Source organism: Thermobia domestica, chromosome 13 (assembly GCF_964235325.1).
Source record: "Thermobia domestica chromosome 13, izTheDome1.hap1.1, whole genome shotgun sequence".
Classification (NCBI taxonomy): Eukaryota; Metazoa; Arthropoda; class Insecta; order Zygentoma; family Lepismatidae; genus Thermobia; species Thermobia domestica.
This window is the reverse complement of record NC_137466.1, coordinates 146,681,432-146,705,278: the sequence shown is the minus strand read 5'-3', so window position 1 is coordinate 146,705,278 and position 23,847 is coordinate 146,681,432. Positions and strand designations below refer to the sequence as shown.

At 34.4% G+C, this 23,847-nt stretch overlaps 1 protein-coding gene across 1 annotated transcript in view; it reads right to left on the bottom strand.

The window, feature by feature from the left end:
- The window catches only part of LOC145668623 (endothelin-converting enzyme 1-like), a 438,357-nt gene that overhangs the window by 39,796 nt on the left and 374,714 nt on the right, over nt 1–23,847 (bottom strand). The window contains exons 13-16 of the mRNA XM_081736665.1: nt 21,896–21,999; nt 13,984–14,045; nt 13,338–13,389; nt 6,635–6,702 (exon numbers count right to left, since the gene is read on the bottom strand). Coding sequence (XP_081592791.1) covers nt 6,635–6,702; nt 13,338–13,389; nt 13,984–14,045; nt 21,896–21,999 — 286 coding nt within the window. The remainder of the gene's footprint in view (nt 1–6,634; nt 6,703–13,337; nt 13,390–13,983; nt 14,046–21,895; nt 22,000–23,847) is intronic.

Sequence of the window (23,847 nt, the reverse complement as noted above, 5' to 3'; positions counted from 1 at the left end):
ATTTGGAAATAGTACACTGGTACAACAAATTAATCATATATTCATTTTACTTTACAACTCTACAGAAGAAGTGCAGGGCATAGGGACTTCAGGTTACAGCAATTCATCAATTTCGGCAAGTATTTCAAGGTATTCCAGATAGGTATTTTCTTAAACAGTTTTTAGTAGCAAGTAGATAGTAGATTAGGTTAGTTTAACACATTATTATTATTATTATTATTATTATTATTATTATTATTATTATTATTATTATTATTATTATTATTATTATTATTATTATTATTAGTAGTAGTAGTAGTAGTAGTAGTAGTAGTAATAGTAATGTTAACTTTAAAATTGGTATAGGTTAGGTTATTTTCCTTTTGCCAGAAGTCAGGGAACTGTATTTCATTTATATTGCAATACAGTAGGTAGTAGAGATAATAATGCTCCATATATAACGCTAATACTATAAACCAGTAGTTGATACCAATTCTTGTGATGGAGTGTAATTTATAAAGTAATTTAGTTAGTAAGTAGAGTCCAAGGTTTTCTTTGGAAGTTAGGTTAGGTTTCAGAGAGAAAGGAAGGCATACTTGATCACCTTTATAAAGCAATACTGAATATAGAAAGATACGTATTTTGTATTTGCATATTGATTCTTTTAAAACTTGTCGGTTTTATGTATCACATGGTGTTATATTCTTGACCTCTAATATTATGAAAAGCAAAATGCGTAGACTACTTTTATTTATCCCAAATATACCATAAACTTCGTTAAGTGCTTAAGATTTCACATAGTCTTTACTCTTGGGAAAGGTTTCTCTCAAGGTTGATGAGTGGTGGGGATCCGAGTAATGACGTCATCACTATGGCTGCCGCTCCAACGCGCAATATTTTACTTAAACGAATATAATTCTACAACGAAGCGTCGTAGAGAATTGTTCTTTTTTCTTAAATGCTATATAAAGTACCCTTTGTTTTGTGTAATACCAATATATTTCGTAGGTCCAATAGTCTTCCTGATATTTAACATGAAAGTTACATTTTATGATTTTTTGTAATATAACAAATGTTTTAAACCCAACAACTTTTAAAGTGTTAGGGAAATAAAATTTATGAAAACAAAGTTTCTTGATATTGTGAAGAATTAAATATGGCTTTTGGATGGACAAAGCGATAGTAATTGCAGTTAGAGCCGTTTTCTCGAAGTCAAGAACTTCTTAATCAATACACTGTTGTAGGGTTGAGTTAAGATGTACGTTATGGATAATCTTAACACACAACAAAGTTTATGGGGAACTTGGAGTAAATAAAATGTGTTCTTTCCCTTGGTCTATGAGTGAAGATTGACCTCTTTAATTTACTCATATGGATTTGTAATGTAATATAATCATAAATAAAGATTAAGTAACAAAGATATGAAATATTTTTATGTGAAGTTCGTTCATTATGTAATAGGCACATTTATACTTAGGCATTTGAATATGTTTTTGTAAGTACTGTAACGTAATATTCTTCTACTGATTACATAAAGTTAAAACTATTGCTACTTCAGTAGGTATGAGAACTAGTGTATAAAATTCAATCTTGAGTTCGGCTTAAAGCATTGTTTTTATACCGATCATTTTACCCATAATCGGAGTCACTGTTACTATCACAGCTTGTTGACGCAACTCCATCCTCACCTTCAGAAGTATCGTCATTTTCCGGCAGAAGAATGTCAGGTGACATAGGCCCTTCATACCAGTTAACTTGGTACTTTTCGTCTTCTAAGTTCCATCCATAACAGGTTGGATTAATGTCTTAGAGAGGGTTACAGATGATTGCACGTTTCCACGTCCAGGATACGACATTTCTCCGCTTTATTTTTTGTTCCCAAGCAGCTTTTGACGGAGGAAAAAGAGTGGGATCAACACACAAATGTCTCTACACCAGACAGCAATGATTCATCCACCAAGATGGGTTCTTCCAATATAGCCGAAATTCTTTGGTGAGCCATACTTTCTGTTAGAATGTTAAAGAGTGGGATCAACACACAAATGTCTCTACACCAGACAGCAATGATTCATCCACCAAGATGGGTTCTTCCAATATAACCGAAATTCTTTGGTGAGCCATATTTTCTGTTAGAATGTTAAAGAGTGGGATCAACACACAAATGTCTCTACACCAGACAGCAATGATTCATCCACCAAGATGGGTTCTTCCAATATAGCCGAAATTCTTTGGTGAGCCATACTTTCTGTTAGAATGTTAAAGAGTGGGATCAACACACAAATGTCTCTACACCAGACAGCAATGATTCATCCACCAAGATGGGTTCTTCCAATATAACCGAAATTCTTTGGTGAGCCATACTTTCTGTTAGAATGTTAAATGGTTTGATTTTTCCGTTGCTAAAAGCAGCAGAATAATCTGTACCAGCGAAGACATGAAAATCTGGAAGGTTGTCAGCTAATTCACTTCCTATTTCTTTGGCTATGTTTGTGACGTTGATATATCCTCTAAAGTTGTATGAAGATAAACCACATTTAAGTCAAAATTGTGTATCCTTTAAGTCTTTTTGGTGGTAGATCATTAACTAAAATATCGAAATCGTTTGCTCACACCAAAATATTTCTTTCTTCGCTATAACGAGTCATGTGAAAAATATGCCAAATGATCCTCGTATCTGCTTCATTGTGTTTGCATGCAAGTTCTTTCACCTTAATCACATCCATGTTCACTCCTATACATGAATACTTGTAACAAGTCTGTTCTACAGCAGCATATACCTGGTAACATTTTATTGTGTAGCAAGTGACAATATTTAGAAGATCTCCTTTTGCATAAAAACTTTTTTAAAGATGTTTTGAATGACACGCTTCGTAGAGCCATTAATGGCTTGTTTGGGGTATTTTGTTCAGGTCCAGACAAGTTTATTTCACTCACTGCCGTTTCAGCATTGCGTGCGTTATGTTCAGTATCCTTGATAGTTGAAGGGCCATAGGCGTCAAACACTAAGTGCATTTCTCTAGCTTCTCCTCTATAGATTAATTTCAGAATGTGGTAAGCGAGAACTCGATAGTTACCTGGGAATTGAATTGTATGCAGGATGAACACAGATTATTTTGTCCACAGTAGGTGGAGCAGATACTATATATTCCTTCTAAAGCTCTTCCAACTTATGCATCAGTTTTGATTTATATGTTTTATTCATGGAGCCACTATTTGTCTAAGATTTAAGGGTACTGACGTTCGAGGATAAGTCAAAACATCAATCATGTCACACCTCCGGTCAGAGGCAATATTGAGAAGTCGTGCAAAAAGAGCATGGGTGCATTTTACGACCTGCAGTTTCTTATCTGACTTTTCGATAATTTTAGAAGCACAGTTCATAACAAGTTTTTTGATATTGGAAGTTCAACATTCCTAGGATCACTAACATATAACGTTTTAAATTTTTCGAAGGCCTCTGTGCCTTTGAAGTACGCACTTAGAAGATTTTGACTTACTTTACTTCAAAATTTTGCCCATTGGGTATGTTTCTATTCAGTAAGATCTAGTAAGATCGGTATAAAAACAATGCTTTAAGCGAAACTCAAGATTGAATTTTATACATTATTTCTCATACCTACTGAAGTAGCAATAGTTTTAAGTTTACTTAATCAGTAGAAGAATATTACGTTACAGTACTTACAAAAACATATTCAAATGCCTAGGTATAAATGTGCCTATTACATAATGAACGAACTTCACATAAAAATATTTCATATCTTTGTTACTTAATCTTTGTTTATGATTATATTACATTACAAATCCATATGAGTAAATTAAAGAGGCCAATCTTCACTCCTAGACCAAGGGAAAGAACACATTTTATTTACTCCAAGTTTCGCATAAACTTTGTTGTGTGTTAAGATTATCCATAACCTACATCTTAGCTCATCCTTACAACAGTTTATTGATAACTACAACTGAGGGGGTTAGTGCAACAGTGGTCTAACCCACATTTTTAAAAATGGAAAAAAATCAAGTTAAAGTTAAACACATGTGGGTTTTTGTACAATATACCAAAAGTAAATAGAAGTGGTTGAATGTGTCATACATTGTACATACATATATTGCACAAAAACACACATGTTTAACTTGATTTTTCTCCATTTTTTAAAAAATGTAGGTTAGAATACTGTTGGGCTGACCCCCTTAATTACTATCGCTTTGTCCATCCAAAAGACATATTTAATTCTTCACAATATTAGGAAACTTTCTGTGTTTTCATAAATTTTATTTCCCTACGTTTTAAAAGTTTTTGAGTTTAAAACATTCACTATGTTACAAAAAATCATAAAATGTAACTTTCATGTTAAATATCAGGAAGACTATTGGACCTACGAAATATATTGGTATTACACAAAACAAAGGGTACTTTATTACGAGCATTTAGAAAAAGAACAATTCTCTACGACGCTTCGTCGTAGAATTATATTTGTTTAAGTAAAGTATTGCGCGTTGGTGAGGCAGCCATAGTGATGACGTCATTACTCGGATTCCCATCACTCACCAACCTTGAGAGAAATCTTTCCGAAGACTAAGGACTATGTGAAATCTTAAGCACTTAACGAAGTTTATGGTAAATTTGGGATAAATAAAAATAGTCTACGCGTTTTGCTTTGTATAATATTAGAGGTCAAGAATATAACAATGAGATACATAAAACCGAATTACTCATTCAATTTTTAAGATATAGTAAGGAAATGGATATCGTTAGAAGCTCAAATTCTGCTCTCTCACGATCTCCATCACTCACCAACGTTAAGAAAATCCTTTCTGAAGACTGTAGGCTAAAGCTTATGGTAAAGCTTATGGTAAAGTTGGGGTAAATAAAAGTGTGCTATCTCTTAAGAGAAGGTGACAATATTGAAAATAATTACGGTAATTATTAATTCTAGAACGAAATGAAACAAAAACAAATTAATTAATTATAGAACATAATAAACAAATACTGTAACGCAGTACTACCGGGCCTTACAAAGTCTTAGTCACGTACCTCGCTTTAGATGGTGATATTATGACAAACTTTCGTAGGAAATTATAATACTTTGGAATTCAAAATAAAATACTTCAATTAGCCCAAGAAAACCCATATTTGCTTGATCTAATTCGAATTGTAGGTAAAAGTGCAGGGCTTCCCACAGACAATACTTATCCTAGCGTTTCACTAGTGTTGTGATACAAGCAGCTAGAAGCATTTCTCAAAACTCTGACCCAATAACCGAACTATACTCCCTGCATGATTTCTTTCGCAATATTGTTATGATGACACCTCAGAAATTGTTTGGGATAAAGTCCGGGGTGTACGGAACGTGTAGCAGTAACTCTTAACAAGTTTTTATTAATGTGAGTACGATGAGGCAATGTCGTAATACGATAGCAATAACCTTGCAGTCGTTATCACAACGACATACTTACGAAATCAACAGCTGCCACCAATCTAAATTCTCTGTTGTCTGCTTGGCGTCAACACACTGATATCCTGATGCATTACCACCTATATACCCAAAACCCAAATTGAAATTTAAATCGTTCCCACAATGCAAAGAAAATGATATTAGCGACCTTACCGGCTGCATTCGTAACTATCAGATATTAAATACAGTAAAGTTCAAACGATAACATTTCAAGATATTCATTATTTACCACTTGCAAAATTTTGTTTTAACACTATTGAAATACTTTTAAAAGATCATGCAAGACGTGATTTGCTATTTCGTTCTGGGACATTGAACGTAACACTTCATTTTAATCCCTCTCCTGTTAAATAAAACAAGATGAAATCAAACCGTATATGTTATCAACGCGGTCGCGGAATACCGTATTTTACGCGACCTGTATATCAAAGAGGACACGGTATAGGTAGTTTCTTTAAAGGGTTAGGAAGGTTTGTATTACCGTTTTTTAAATAAGGTGCTAAAACTGTAGGTCGTCAAGCATTACAAAGGGGAATTCAAGTTGCAAGTGATGTATTAGAAGACCGTCCATTTAAAGAATCTGTTTGTGCACGTGTAAAAGAAGCTGGAGATACATTAAAGACAAAAGCTATTAATAAAGTTGGTCATTTGTTAACAGGTAGCGGTAAGAGACGGTCACGTAAACATAAAGCTCCTAATTTTAGACCACCATCGAAACGTCATCATAAAGATATAGTTTCATAATGTCGTTACGAAGTTTAAGGAGCGCTGAATGCTGTATAAGCGAACTTGATTTATTCTCTGTTCCAGTGACACAAACTGCTATTGAAGGATGTATAAATGCAACACACTGTCCAATTTCAACATTAACGTCAGAAGGACCTGTTGAATTTGTTATTCCAGGTTAAATAAGTGAATCTATTCATCCTGCATACCGGTACCTTTATCTTTATGTACGATGTAAAATTATAAAATCCGATGGCACAAATTTAAGTGAAAATGATGTTGCACCAGTAAATAATTTCCAATTTATAAGTAAGTAAGATTTCCATTTTATCTCACAATCTCATTTCAAAAGTGAAATAAAAAATAAACTACAATAATATACATAAAACATAATATAATATATTAACACTATAATTATAGATATTCCTAATACATAGGAGACCTAAGAGCAAAAGTGTACACTCTGTTATACTTACCATGATTATCAAATCCGTGAGTAATTTCATGTCCAATCACAATACCAATGTTGGCAAAATTTAAATACCTGGAATGAAAAAAGTACATATTAGTCTATTACAACCACGCAACACATTACTTAAAAACTCTATGATAGATGATTAAATAAAAAAATTAATTTACCGCCATATTTTGTACTCTTTACGTCAAGCTTTATCGGCCTATTTTATACCACGACTTCCTTTTATCACATACTATGTGTGAAGAGCGAAGTGATAGGTCTCACGCTGGTAAGTCACTTTTATGAAGGGGAAAGGGAGAGAGAGAGTGAGACAGAGAGGCAGAGAAGCTGCCTTTGGACGGCTGAAGGCCGACACAATCTATATAAAAAACATATGCAAACAAGAAACTATGTTAAATGTAATGTAAATGCAATTAATTATTCAAATAAATGCGGTAGAGCAAAAAGAAATCGGTAGAGCAAAAGGGATAAATTGATTTACTGAACAAAACGAATTTACTTGACTTTAACAAAATGAACTGAGACTCTAAGTTTCAGGCACTATGTGGTTTTACTTCAGGTTATTCCTACCAATAATACCACTTACACACAACCAACTCTTATGTCAGCTGTTATCATGCCATGATGGCATTCAGCAACTCCAGACAGCTGGAAAGAAAATACTTACTGAAAATTTTGTCACATACCTTAGAGGACCTCCTGGTGAAGTACTTAACACAATATCCATAGGAATAGGTGTATTTAATTCGTACTCACGAAAAATATCTATACACTTTCACTATACGGACGAAGAAGAGAAAAATATTTAAAATTTTAGATTTTTATTATCTTAAGGCCTTTTAAATTGATAATGTTCATGCACTCTTCTGTATTAGGATTTTACCGATGCAATTTCCGGTCCTTTGCTGGATCCTGAGCGTTCACTGGGGTTGTTCCATGTTATGTTGCTCCCTCGGAGGTCTCATCTCTTCCCATTGATGAAACGTCTGCCTGGTTGCTTGTAGTGTGTTGTCTCGAAGATCTAGAAGAAACACTGCTACTCACAAGTAAACCTTACGTTTGGGTGAATCGAGTAACTGACTGAGACACATATGAGAAAGTAGTACTAAATGTGGTCAGTATTTCAGTGAAGTTTTAGGTGCGAAGCTCCAGGGTTTAGGAGATACAGCTACCAGAACATCACATGGAAGTACAGAATAGTCTTCATACAGTTGGAGGTAAAAGCTCTGTAAGACCTCTTGTAACGACAAAAGGTGAATAACAAATATATGGGTACATATTAGGATTAGGGGGAAGTCATATAGTAAGGGTATACCTGACGGCGGCCATCTTGAAATCCGCCATTTTGAATTAAGGTTAAGTTTTTAAAATAGGAATAGGGTCATGTGATACATGATTTAAGACGCAAATTTAATCAGCAGAACAATGGTGACGTTAATTTTGATTTACGCCCAAATGGTAAAAAGTTACAGTGAAATATTATTGCAGTATATGTATTAGTCCTTTACCCCACCTTGTAAATTTTGTGTTAATGATAATAATTAAATAAAAAGCAGGTGGATAAATATTAGGTCTATGGTAAGAGTTGCCTTGATGGCGGCCATGTTCAAATCCGCCATTTTGAATCAGACAAAAGTTTTAAACAAAACGCATAACAGTGACACCTTATTAATAGCAAATTTTACCATAACTCCAACGGTATAACAATTTTTGCTTTATCATTAACCAGCATTTGTTATCGCATAAACAAGTTGCTAATTTAAGGAAAAATGACCAAAGTGGAATTGAGTCATAATTAAACTTGGGTCTTTCTTCCAGAAAGTCTTCAATTAGTACAATCAGTATGTAGTTCAGAAAAGAGTGCATGACTTGCACAAATGCTCTGCTCACAGTGAGCACACCTGACAAAGGCAATCGAGTTACACTTGACACATTTGTCGTTAACAATTCCGTAAGGAGCGATCCATTTAATTTTGTGCTGGTTAATGGTAAAGCAAAAATGGTTATACCGTTGGTGTTATGATAAAATTTGCTATTAATAAGGTGTCACTGTTATGCGTTTTGTTTAAAACTTTTGTCTGATTCAAAATGGCGGATTTGAATATGGTCACCATCAAGGCAACTCTTACCATACACCTAATATTTATCCACCTGCTTTTTATTTAATTATTATCATTAACACAAAATTTACAAGGTGGGGTAAAGGACTAATACATATGCTGCAATAATATTTAATTTCCCTGTAACTTTTTATCAATTGCGCGTAAATCAAAATTAACGTCACCATTGTTCTTCTGATTGCATTTGCACCTTAAATCATGTATCACATGACCCTATTCCTATTTTAAAAACTTAACCTTAATTCAAAATGGCGGATTTCAAGATGGCCGCCGTCAGGTATACCCTTACTATATGACTTCCCCCTAGTCCTAATATGTACCCATATATTTGTTATTCACCTTTTGTCGTTACAAGAGGTCTTACAGAGCTTTTACCTCCAACTGTATGAAGACTATTCTGTACTTCCATGTGATGTTCTGGTAGCTGTATCTCCTAAACCCCTGGAGCTTCGCACCTAAAACTTCACTGAAATACTGACCACATTTAGTACTACTTTCTCACATGTGTCTCAGTCAGCAACTCGATTCACCCAAACGTAAGGTTTACTTGTCAGTCATCTTACCGCAACTAGCAAGTCCTTCTAGCAGTAAGAGACTATCTATTGGGAATAGGTAGCGATCCCAAAATTTTATACTTGTGTATTGTTCTTCATTTGTAAAGTTTTACGCAGATCGCGAGATTCCCTTTCTAACGCGATCCAGCCTCGGTTAAGTGGCTATTTTCGTCTAACTAACTTTCATCCCGTTTATAAGCGAAAGGAAGATGACACCTTGTACGTTAACGAAACGGGTACACTGACATAAATGTCCTCGGTGCTGATATCTAAAAGCAATGTTCTGTGACCATCTCGTTTTCGTAATATTTTCGCCGTTAATACAGAAAAAAAATTGTTTCGTTTTCACTAAATTCTCTTATCTAATTTTATCATGTGTAATAGTCTTGGCACACTGGCCACCAACACTGACAATAGTTGTGAAATTTAGTAACGTTAACTTGTCACTTAACTACTATTTAGTACACAGTACATACTGACTGTTTTCACACGACAGAAAGCACATCGTAGTAAGCTTTAAACGCAGCTTCACAGCTAAGCACCGAATTGGTCGACGACTAAAACCGCAAAGTCTGACGACCAAGACTCGAATTGTCCGGCGACCAAAAACAGAATTCCCTGACGAGTCAACACTGAATTGTCAGTTGACTACAACCGCAATGTCTGTCAACCAAGACTCGAATTGTCCGGCGACCAAGAACAGAATTCCAATCTCTCCACCCAGTCCTAGTTTTAAAACGAACCCTGGTTGCATAATTTTCATGGGCTCGCTTCGGAACTCACAGACATCTTATGGAAAACTGGTCTCGCGAATGAAGTCCTCTCAGTTATTCGATTTCTGTGGACGAAACATGTAACCGCGGCTGAAATTCACTAGAAGCTGGAAGAGATTTACGGAGAGATTGTAATGTATTGTCAGCATGTCGCAGAATGGTGTCAAAACTTTGTGGCTAGTACAGAAAATGTCCCCGACGAGGAGAGAAGTGGACGACCCAGCATGGCATCAAGCAGTTTCGCTGGGACATCATCGACCACCCAGGCATGTAACCAAAGGGGAGGTCTGTGGGATCTGGACATTCCTTCGAAACTAGAAATGAAAAAATTAAGGAAGAATGAAACAAAACGAAACGAGAAATAGAAGAATCAGCGTTAAAAATAAAAAGCTACAGCAACCTTTTGCTTACTCTTTCTTATGAGGAGATTTGTATTACTTGCAATGTGAATGAGCGGAATATCTTGGAAAAGTCAAGGAATTTGAAATTTCTAAAAAAATTACGGAATTCTCAGAGCTTCTGCTACTAGTCAGGGAAATTTCAAGCTTTCGAAAGCATAGTGCCGTTCTGTAACAATGTAGACATTTTTTTTTTTAAAAAAAAATCATTTTTCGTCATCGCTTCTCTGTAGTATCAAACATGTTATTTCAGAAACAGTTTTTTACTGCTCCTTTAACCTGTCATTTGGAACAGACAGTAGTTGACGGAATAATGAAAACAAAAAAGTTATGTGGAAAGAACGTTCTGTTAACATTTGATTCAACAGAGAAGGGAACGCAGATATTGTAAAATATTTTACAAGACGTTATTGGATATGTGCTTTTTATAATAGTGGATATTCTTTTTATGATATTAGAGGTCATAATGAAACGAAAATTGTCATTTTTGAAAGAACAAAGGAAGGAATGTAGATAATGTAAAATCTTTTCAATACTTTTTTATTCTTTTACTCGAGATTTCTTCATAGTTTGTTATTAAAATACTTACTGACATATCCTTGTTTTATTATCCTAACAAACCAATAAAATATATGTTGCCAGTAAAATAGTTTAGATTGATCGAGCTCCTGGTGTGATAACCACACTATTTTATATCACGCTTCCCCCCCATTTCGAAATCCTAGCTAAACGAACCAACATATGTTGCCAATAAAATAGTTTAGAATGATCAAGCCCCTGGTGTGATGACCACAGTATTTCATGTCACGGACTCCCCCCCCCCCTTCTCGAAATTCTGACTACGTGCCTGGACCACTATTCCTACAGCCTGGATCTCGCTCCAAGCGACTTTCACCTGTTCCCGCACTTGAAGGAGTACCTAGGTGTTTTCGTCTGTCGCTTAGCTTCAGACGAGCAGATGAAACATTTCGTGGCAATGTGACTGAACATGCAAGGACAGGATTTGTAGGTACAACATTCTAACAGAATTTGGAACACCGAAAAAGCTAATTATATTAATTATATTTAAATGAATCCCAACTGGGTGGAAATTTTTTGTCTACGAGCTTTCACGTTGAGAATTGCCTGAAACAAGGAAATACGTTGTAGCCATTATTATTCAACTTTGTCCTAGAATACCTACGCTATAAAGAAAATCAAAGATAGCAACCAGGGCCTAGAGTTGAATGGCATTCACCAGAATGTGGCATATGCTGATGATGTAAATTTAATAAGAGATGATAGAAGAACAATAGAAAGAAATGCCGAGGTTTTATTAAACGCTTGCAGGAACATGGGTTTAGAAGTAAATGCAGAGAAAACTAAATACATGGAAGTTTGTTGGAATCGTAATACGGCAAATTATGGATGCGTTAAAGTATGAAATAATACTTTTGATAAAGTGGATAGTTTCAAATATCTAGGATCAATATTAACAGACGAAAACCACATTCACGAAGAAATTAAATGTCGACTAAAAGCAGGGATATCGTGTTATTTTTCAGCTCAAAATCTCTTGTCGTCGCGAATTCTGTCGAAGAATTTGAAGCTTAAAATATATATAAGACGATACCTGTCGTTCTGTATGGATGCGAAACATGGTCGCTTGTTCTGAGGGAAGAACGTAGACTGAAAGTATTTGAGAACAAGCTTCTGAGAGGAATATTCGGAACCAAGAGGAATAGGGAATGACAGAAACTTCATAATGAGGAACTACATAATTTATACGGTTTACAAAACATTGTTAGGGTCATCAAATCTAGGAGTCTCAGGTTATGTAACCAGAATGGAAGAAAGTAGGAATGCTTTCAAAGTCTTAACTGGAAGTTTAATCGGGAAACTTCCATTAGGAAGACCTAGGCGCAGATGGGAAGACGATATTAAGTTGGATGTTGCAGAAATAGGAATACAAAGTAGAAACTGGATCCAGTTGTCTAAGAATAGAAGTCAGTGGAGAGCTTTTGCGAACGCATCCTTGAATCTTCGTTTTCCATAGCCCATAGAGTTAGTTAGTTAAAATCTAATACGTGATCTCTCTATGTTAAAATATTCCAGTGCGAAGTTTTTTTCCACTTCCGTCTTCTCTCACTTCGTTCGTGATGCGGCCTAATAGTCCAAATGTTGACGCTTCCATTAAATATTGATCAACTAATCAACTTCTTCCTACTTTCTTATGATTTCGCCTCTCTGATTGGTGGGACCATAGACCATCGAGAAATATCGCCTCACATGGAATAGGCCCTTCTCTACTCCTAGAGAGATAGTTGCACCGAAGAGCAATCCAGTATGCCTGACGATGCTAGGTTACCACAAAAATTTCTCTGCCCCTACCGGGAATGCTAACCACACACATGTGCCTTAATCATGCTTTTTCTAATTTTTTACGTCATATTTTGCAGATATTTCTGTTACGAGCATTTTTCTGTCTCTCCATTGGTTTCTACTGAAATTACTTTGTATACGTTATTCTCCACTTAATAGCAGAAGTTAAATTATCCAGACCGAACTGGAGCTCATCTTAGTCACACCGCGTGGAGTTCATGAAGTTCATACTAACGCTATAGTCCAGGGCCACTCATAAGGGGGCGGGACAACTCTGACAAAAGCCAGGGACCGAACTCTTGGGTGCCCAGTGGAAAAATGTCTTTAATTTTTTATTCATTTGTGATTTTTAAAGTTTGGAATTCACCCTGAATTTGTCTAGGGAGACCACCAAATCTTGCAGGGAACCCTGTTCAAACTATATGTCTTGTCAGCCGGCGTATTCGAATACACGAGAACAGCAAAGAAATAATTAAAACTATTTATGATACTTACATGGGATAACTTGGGTCGAACATTGGATGGCGCAATATTCCTAATGGAAAAACTGCAATAAAATAGAATAATAAATTAGCTACTTTTCTACATGACCAAAATCAATGACCAAGGTAAAGAGCTTATTCTTCAACTTTAAATCATTTCAGCTGAGCAATATAGTAAATAATATATTATCATCTACATTATTTCATAGCTGTACAGTTGAATTAAACGGTGATTTTATTGTATTTTTATGTAGTATAATTCCTGTATACTTAAATAATAATATTAATAATTAAAGCATGGCCACAAACGTTCTTTTTAAAATATTGTTCACAACTTATAAATGAAAATATCTAAATAAAGAAGTGCGACATCTCTCCGCCTTCCACTATTAAATTTGTGGATAATTCATTTTGCTTTTAAGGCATATGAAATGGAGAATCATATAAACAAATTATTGACTAAACAAATGCCAAAGCGATCTTTCCTTACGGGATCGATGAAAATTGAAAATTCATAAAATTAAATACTCGTCAATATTATTGTATGTACTATATGCTATATATCTATATCTATATATTAATATCTATATTTATAGTTATCTACATATATGTGTGTGTTACATGAGTACCAATATTAAGACAGTTAAATATATACTTACTGATTTCGTTCGTAGTTGGATTGTGGAATGCATTCACCACTAGAGGTTGGATAAGCCATTCTCTATAAATAAAATAACATTATTATTATGATTATTAAGACAAGTGAATCAATTAAGGCCATGAAGATCAATGAATGCTGAAGAAAACTCGAATAATTTCGTTCAATCAGTGATTTTGCTTATATTTCAAATCGTACTACGCGAAACACATAATTTTGTATATTTTGATACATTTACATAATCTGCAAGAAAATATTATTCACAGACTTGTATTTAGTATTATTCTACTAAAATCAGTTTCGGATAGTATTTGCTAATGGAGACAATTGTCATGCTTTTGAACCTCAGACATTCCAGGATATTTTCAGCATTGGGAAATATGCATCGTGAATTACGTAGGCTGATGAAATAAATCTATTTCTTAATTTCGCATGTCCTGTGTACTTAAAATGTTGAGAAGTTACATTGCTAAATTAAATTGTCATTCTTTACCGTATTATTTAAGTAATTTAGAAAGGTTTGGTTGTAAGATAAAAGTTTCACTCTCCAATACTCGTAGGATTCAAAAGTTTGGTTTTAATACTCGCAATATGCTATTCTTTACTTTAGTTCTTACATTAACTTGAAACATTCGAGAAAGGTCTTCAAAATCCGTATAACATTTAAAATATCTCTCATTTTTAAAATGTTGCTGGCAAATGCTATGATAATTCCCTTTAAACTTATATTATAACCTGTTCGAGCATTGGGAACTTAATTAAATGCAAATATGAGATGAAGTTTTAAATTCGTACTTAGTTTTTCAAACGCGTAATCTGCAGTAATCTCTTGCTAAAAATTATAAATTGGTACATGGAAAGCACCTGTCCTTTAAGAATATACTAAAAATTTTGTATGTGACCAGTGAGTACTAAATGTTGCATACCGTTCATTATAAATTACATCCAATAACTGGACTCTGTTTTTTAAAGGTCTACATAATTCAAAACAGAACGTACTCAAAATATCTCGGGACGGTGTTATTCCTGCAGTAACTACTGCCGAGTCATTTTATCGTGTAAATTCCAACGTGACATCTGTCGTATTATCTTCCATCTGGAATGTCAACTCCACCGTATGAATACAGTTTTCTTTTCGTATGTCGGTCCAATTTCCTTTATCTTCTAGTTTTACACACACACACACACACACACACAATTGTATTATTGGGGGTACGGTAGTTCAGTGGTGTGGTAGAAGGCTTACCTCTGGTGTGTGAGGTTCGATCGTCGGCTAAGTAATTTTGCGCTGCACAACAGTGTTCGTGGATTTTTTTAGGGATACTCACAGTTCTCACATTCTCGTTCCATCCATTCTTCCATCATTATTCACTTGCCTTAATCATCCGTCTCCCTTAGCCCTAAGAGCCCTTAATGACCATGGGACATTAAACTGAATTTTATTGTATTATTACATACTGTACAATAAAATTATTCTTGCTTCTATGTCGATCTCTTCTGGTAATGTACCGGAAATAGTTAAGGAAGGATTCAATTATCTTTACACATAAAATTTGAATTAAAGATCCCTACATCCAAATTCAAGGGTCAAATCAAGAGTATAATTAACATTTGTGTACTGTTACCAAATATTATTCAATAAAATCGGGAGTCCTTTTTAATTTCAGTTACGGAGCATACGAAATTTATTTTAAAATTCTGTAAAATCCAGGGTTTTGGACATCTGATAGCCTTAGAATAAAGTTAGTTGTGAAACTGCAGTGCTCTTATCTATTTATTACTAGCCGAATATACCCATTCTTCGCGTGGGGGCTATAGTTGGAAGTCAAAGCCTGTGGAAGTATCACCATTCATTTCAGCGACCGCGAAAATTATGGATTTGACACCAATATCGGTCATTTTGGGCTATTTTTATATATCTCGGTATACTCCCGCTGACCCCCGGCCCGCATACAATAGTAGCTGAATTTTCACGTCATCGCTAATGGAATTGTCACCATTGATCTCAGCGACCGCGAAAACTATGGATTTGACACTAATATCGGTCATTTCGGATTACTTTTATATGTTTCGGTATTCCCCCGGTGACCCCCGGCACGCAACCGAATAAGGTAAATTTGGAAGTTAATGCGATAAGTTTCACCATTGATCTCAGCGAATTCGACACTAATATCGGTCATTTTCTACTACTTTTACATGTCCCTATACCCCCCTGAGACCCCCTGGTTCGAATTTTGACAAAAACTCTTCGCCTTGGTCTGGGGCCTTGACCAAGGTATCCTTGACCAAAATTTGGTAACTCTGGGTCAACTTGTCTGATTCCTAGGACGGTCCCGGTAAACGCCATTTCTGAGAGCCCCTGGTTCGAAATTTGAAAAACTTTTCGTCTTGATCTGGGGTCTGGACTAAGGTACCCGTGACCAAATTTAGGTAACTTTCGGTCGATTCGTCTGGTTTCCAGGTCGCACACAGACAGACACACAAACAAACGCACAAGCAAACTCTTTATTTTATTTATCAACCAAGGGGCCACGGTGGCTCAGTGGTAGAGCGTTCACCTCTGTGCTTGGGGTCCCGGGTTCGATCCCAGCCCCCGCCAAGTGAACTTTGTGGTGGACAAACACCGTGTTAGTGGGTTTTCTCAGGGTTCTCCCGTTTCCTCACACTTTCTTCATTTCACCATTTCATTCATTACTCATCATCACCGTCTCCTTTAGCCTAAGCGCATAACCATGGGACATAAAACTCAAAGATTTCATTTCATTATTATTTATCAACCAAGGTTTTTTAGGTTATCAACCAAGTTTTAACCTGCTAATTCATTGTTACAGCTAAACATATCTCGCTTTTATGTATTAGATTGGTGCGAATGAAATGTCGAACACAGTTAATCAAAATAGTACTCATCAGTAACCACACACTTATGCCATCGCTTAGCCAACGATTGAATTCCGTGGTGAAACAAGATTTTATCCTGCGATACAAAGTAGTCTTGAATCGCACGTTGCACTGCCCAATCGTCAGGGAAAGTCTTCTTTCCCAAGAACTGATCGAGATGGCTGAAGAGGTGGTAGTCAGTGGGGGAGATATAGTCGAATACGGTGTTTGAGAGAGTGTTTCATATTACAACTCATGAAGAGACTGTATCATACCTGTCCTTTGCACGACATGTGGGCGAGCAATGTCATCCCACATGAAGACATTATGTTTGTTTACCATTGTTGAATGTACGGTGTATGTAGACGAGTTTACGGTGCATTTCAGGAGTTCAGCAATGTAGCGATGTTTTGTTGGTTACACCTCGCCTGAGAAAGACATGATGAACCAAAATACCAGCAACAATATCTTCTGTAGGTGGAGAGATATTTAGGAAACCGTTACGGACGTTGATCACTATTCAATCACAGTCCTGATCATTTATGATTATAATTAGCAGATTCATTAGCATGAAGTGACAATCCGATGTAGGAAACTTTCTCGGATATTCCTATACCCAGAGTACTACACACCTCCAGAACCTCGGAAAAGTGTTCGTGCCGTTGGAGACGTGCACAATACAACTGTCGTTTGGCGGCTCCGTGCAATCAGTAAAGTGAAAATGTTGAACTCATAGGTGCCACGTGAGTTCAGACAGACCAACTTGTGGCACCCATGAGTGCAATATTTTCACTTTACTGAGTGCACGGAGCCTCCGAACGACAGTTGTATGGTACACGTCTATAATGGGGTAAACACTTTTCCGAGGTTCTTCTACTACGATGTTACAGGATGTTGGCTGTGCCCATGGAGCTTGCAATGCTGTATCACCGTAAAAAAAAATAAATAAAATAAAATAAAAAAATAAAAAATAAATAAAATAAAAAAATGACAAACCAACAACGAATTCGTCACTCTGGCCCAAATATTAATAATATTTTTAGTGGCTTGCTGTGCAGAATGTTCAGGTTTTAATTCGTAAGAAAGAAACATCATCATCATCATCAACAACAAAAACACTCGCTTTAATGTTGTCCATGGTGCATTTTCATACAACCCTGTTAGCAACGCACAGCCTCCTGTTTGCTGGACGTATACAGAATTTGTGATATTAGTGCGTTGTTGTTCAGTAGGAATTTCATTTTTTTTAAATTCCTACAGTGTTAATTTTTATAGTATTACTATAATTTGTTGCAAATTTCATGTCTTAATAATATTTTCTTTCAATTTTTTTTGTTTATGTCAGTTACTTAGTCAAATCCTGCTTTTACTAATTTATAGGGCCTATGTGGGTGTAGTGATACTAATGATCAATTTTGTTACTCATTGAAATGCATATATTTAGAAAAAATATTCTAAATTATGTAGATTTATATCATTTTAGTAAATATTCGATCTCTTTAATTGGGATAAATATTTTCAAAACTTTCAATCAGAAAAGTCGCTGATATTAAAAAAATAAGAGAATTATATTCATAATTTTGTATACGTTCACATTTCCATATGGTTTAATGTGAGCCCCTGATTTGAGGAACGTCTAGGGTTGAGATTAAGTAGTTGATGGAGATTGCAAATGATTACCAATCGTCAGTAATTCCCGTTCTGGAAGAAATTTAGCGATTTTTGCTAGTTTTAAGAGAAATAAGATATTTGGCATCTGAAATGCAGTTAAGAAAACTCAAAACGGAGTGTTTAAATATTTGTCTAAAATAAAATAATTTGAAAAACTATTTTAAGTGAGAAAGAACTTCTGAATTCTTCATGAACATAACTTATTTCATCAGTTTCCATATTAGTAAATCTTGATTCTTAATATAAACAGAGCCCTTATTTTGGCTTAGAGGATTCTTTTTGCCAGTTTTAATATTACAGAAGAAGTTGTAATTTTGAAATCCTTGACAAAGGTAACTAACATGATTTGTGGCTAATTTTGCTTCAAGTTCCCCCTTCCACAGAGAAAAAAATAACTGTATTTCTGAGCACTGCACAATATTTTACTACCTATTTAAATTATTAACATCTTAGCAGAGTGAAAGAATCTTGGCGAACAAAAATGGATAATTTTGTTTTTCCAATTCAATGACTTCAGAATTATAGTATTAATAAATTTCTTCAAACCAGTTGTGTTCCGGAGAATGTACTTATTATTGCACATAAAAATCATAGCAAATTAATATCAATGGAACAAGTGCAATTTACTGGATACTTTTACTTAAAATGATTCTTTGCTGGCGCTATTTAATTATTACAAATATTTGAAAATGAAATTAAATGAAATCTTTGAGTTTTACGTCCCACGATTATGCCGGTGAGGCTAAAGAAGACGGTGATGATGAGTGGGAATGGTGGAATGAAGAAAGTGGGAAGAAACGGGAGAACCCCGAGAAAACCACGCACACGGTGATTGTCCACCACAAATTTCACTTGGCGGGGGCTGAGATCGAACCCAGAACCGCAAGCACCAGAGGTGAACGCTCTACCACGGAACCACCACGGCCCCTGCAAATATATGAATTTGAATACCTTCCTGTTTTGATTAGGTACAGATGGATGCTTAGTGGCTCAGGTTGAATTATGCTTTGATAATATTGGTGTTTAGTTATAAGTAATGAAATGTGAATTATGGAATACGAACGGTATGCAGTTTCTATGTAAGTAAGGGTCAATATTAGAGTAAGATAGTGATGTATGTTATTAAATATGTAGAACGTATGCCAAGGCTATTACCATAATTTTGATTTAATATGAGTACTTTGCATGTACAGAACGTAACGATTTCATATTTCATAAACTATGCATCTAAACACCTAAGCACAACTTTGTAAGAACATCTGAAATTCATTTTATTCAAAAAAAAAAAAAATCATAATTACATAACTATTGAAAATCTATTACAGCGACGAATATTAACAAAATTGTGAATTAATTCAGATCAGCTGTCACTAAAATGTTTATTACGATTTTTCCCCTTCCTTTCTAAAAACATTTATATACAATTTGCTGTTAACAAACATTAACCAAATCGATACACAATCTTATTTCAGTCTTTAGCTAGATAATTTCTTTGCATTTTAAGCTATTTCGTAAGAATTCTTCAGTATACTTCCAATTATGAGAAATTAATATTTTTTAAAAAAAATTAATAACAGCAATAGAGTCTCAAGTATTCAAAAACGAACGTGAAATATATCTTCTGAATTACACTTTTAACAGGTCTATGATATGTCAGATTGGCATTGCAAAAGAATAATAAATATTAATTTTTATTTTAAGTATTTCTTTTAGTATTTGTACGGATATTTCAAACAGCTGCTGAAATGGTGGTCCAATTTGCACTTCTTCTTCTTCTTCTTCTTCTTCTTCTTCTTATTATTATTATTATTATTATTATTATTATTATTATTATTATTATTATTATTATTATTATTATTATTATTATTATTATTATTATTATTATTATTATTAGAGATGTGGATATTGCAAAAAGCTGAAATATCCAAACTGGAAGCATATGAAATGTGGTGTTGGTGTGCAGAATTCTGCGCATATCATGAACCGAAAGGAAAAGGAATAAAGACGTACTAAAGGAAGCTAATGAAGGACGACAGATCATGAAAATAATAGGAAAAAGAAATAAAACACATGCTTGGCCATTTTATTCGGCATTCCGATTGGATCACCGTGTTGATAGAGGGAAAGGCATAAGGAAAACCAGGAAGAGGAAGACCAAGGATAGAATATCTAGACTCAGTTAAGAAGAAGAAACCTTATCAAAGTATAAAACAGCTCTCCCAAGGGGAAGAAAAGTTTTAAAATTTCTATGTTGCCCATCAACCTGTAGTTAAGGAGAGAGAAAAACAATATTATAAATGTATGTACATTTAAAGAGTAAGTAAACGAAGGTTACAGTTTTCAACAATTATCAAAGTTGACATTTTATTCGCACCCATCTAATATTTTAATTATATCATATATCTATCACGTAGATAGACCAAAAATATTAACTTATGTAAGTAATAGTAGTTATTAAAATTATATCCAATAGGAAATCTTTGGTCTTGTTTAAACCATATTGTCTAGAGATTCTCATGAAAGACCATAACGCATTAATAAATAAAATTATTCAATAGCTGTAATGAACGGGAAGTATAGTTACAATTTGCGGGAATAGCACGACATCTTTTCTCTCAAATGAGAATTGTATCTAAGATTGTGCGATATATAGATTTGATTATCGAAAATCGATAACTATAAAATATCAAAACTTGGCTGATACATCGAAATACCAAACTATCGAAAAAGATAGAAACAATGATTTTTTAAATAAAAAATGTCGTAAAAGTATTGAAATATTGAAATATACGAAAAATCGAAATATTGAAAACTATCAAATATACCTAAAAATATTATATCAAAAATATCTAAATATCGAAAAATATAGAAATATTCGAAAAAAATGAATATCGAAAAATAACAAACATCAAAATACTTCAGAATGTTGAAAATACCGAAAAATATTCAAATATACTAAAAATTGAGATATCAAATATCGAAAAAAATACCAAATATTAAAATACATAAACATATTGAAAATATCGTAGTGACCGAAACTCAAAATATTTAATATGAAAATATCAAACATATAGAATATTAAAATTTTTAAAATATCGAAAATTATAGAAATATCGAACATTAAAATATCGCAATAACGAAAATATCCAAACGTTTGAAATATCGAACAGCAATATTTTTGATATGGATATTTTGATATATCAAAATATTGATCTATTACTATATCGAAGTATAGCACAGTCTTACCAATACTCTTTAGAAAAAAATGTCAAGTATAAAGATGATAGAAACTATCCCTCAATATCTGAAATGGCTACAGGTGTACAGTGTTTTGTAATACCCTACAAATATTACTAAGTACTTACTTCGCCTTGTCTACTGGTCGACTAAGTTTAGTAAGTTCCTTTGACACTTCATGCTTCTTTAAGGTTAACATATTTTGAAGAAAGTTTCCATCTGAAAGTTCCAACTGAAAACAAAAATAAATAAGAGAAACAGTAAAGTGTTAATGGACAACTATAAGCCTAATATTAAGCAACTTAAAAAGTCGACAAATCATCAGGATTTGCTTAATGAACAACCAAAGACAAATCTTTAATAGACATATTTTCACCAGTATACTATAATTTTTGGGTAACGTTTAAAACAAATATTTGACAAGCACACCACTATGCAATAGTGCTTGAATTATAGTCAAGTGTAACACAATACATACAGTTAATATCAAAATAAATAATTGATTTTCCACAAAAAATGTAGATTTAAAAAAAATCACAATGTGCCATTAGAACGTACTGTTCAATAATCATAATCATGATTGCTAATAATAAGTTATAATCAAATTATTGTTGCTAATATTTACAATTAACTATATGTACTCTACACTATATGGTAAAGGATATTGACCTGAGAGATGTCATAGTCTCCAAATCCAGCCAAATATGAGCATATAAGGATTATATTATTATTGCTAGATCTGAAGAGAGGTTAGCACACATGTACGGGGCGTTTAGAACAAAAGGGATTTAAGCCCAATTACCAGAGATGTGAGAAAAAAAAACATATAGTTTGTACGTTCCGTTTAAATTCATGGAAAATTGAATACAATAGAGTTCCTAAAATTCGGCACTCGGTAACCCGGCAGTTCGGATAAGTCGGCCACATTCTGGCAGGGTGAAAAAACTCCGCGCGCAGACCCGTTCAAGGTCATTGTCCTCTCTTATCAGGTAAATTACTGTATAGTGTGTATTCATTAATTTTCATTTTCATGTATAGTAAAAGCTCTATGCCTTCATAAAATACGTTCTTTTCCTTTGTTTGGAGATAATTGGGCAGTTTATTCTCTGTTATATTCTCAAGTAATCAATACATTCAAGTCAAGTACTATATTTTCCGAGGAAACACTAGTACTTATTCTGTTTCAACCCCATTCCCGATAACCCGGCATTTTCACAAACTCGGCTACCCTTCGGTCCATGTTAGGCCAAGGTTTGGGAACTCTACTGTACTTTTTTTTAAACATTGTAAGAGTTATTTGCAATAGTTGGATTTGAATCTTCTAGACACTGAAAGGAGCTTTATGTAGAAATTTTAAATATGGAATATGTGCAAAATGACAAAAAATTACACTTGGATCCCTTTTACACTGAACGTTTTATATAAAGAACAACTGAGATCAAAAGGGAGAAGAAAACATGACACTTGATAAGGACAAAAAAAAAAAAAAAAAAAAAAATGAATGGGTGGAAGTGCTATCTAAACCTAGGAAACGTCATGGCTATAAATTATAGATTCGGCATTTGTATACAGGATAAAATACAACTCGGAATCAAAGCTTATTTTATGAATCTCAGTCTTCTGAGAAATATATCAATTTCGAAAACAGGCAAAACACTAATTTACAAAATACTCGTTAAATCTTTGGTGACGTCTGGGGCAGAATTGTCGGTTTTGAAGAGGAAAGCTGAAATGAACTTGAGAACATTCGAAGGGAAGGTGCTAAGGAATATTTATGAACATCTAGAAGTCAAGATGGGAAATGGTGCATAAGATACAATGAGTTAGATACATTCATAAAAAGAAAGGATATTGAAAAGTAGAGAGGATTCAGTGATTGGGCTACTGGCGAAGGATGGAAAACATATCGATGCCAAAAAGAACATTGTAAAAAAAAGCTGTAGATATATTGGAAGGAAATGAGAAAGACCTAAACTGAGAAGTCTTGGTGATGTGATGGATTACTTGAAGATCATGAAAGTGAGAGGACAGAGCGAGAGAATCAGCAGTAGAAAAAATGGAGACAGATCGTTGAGGAAGT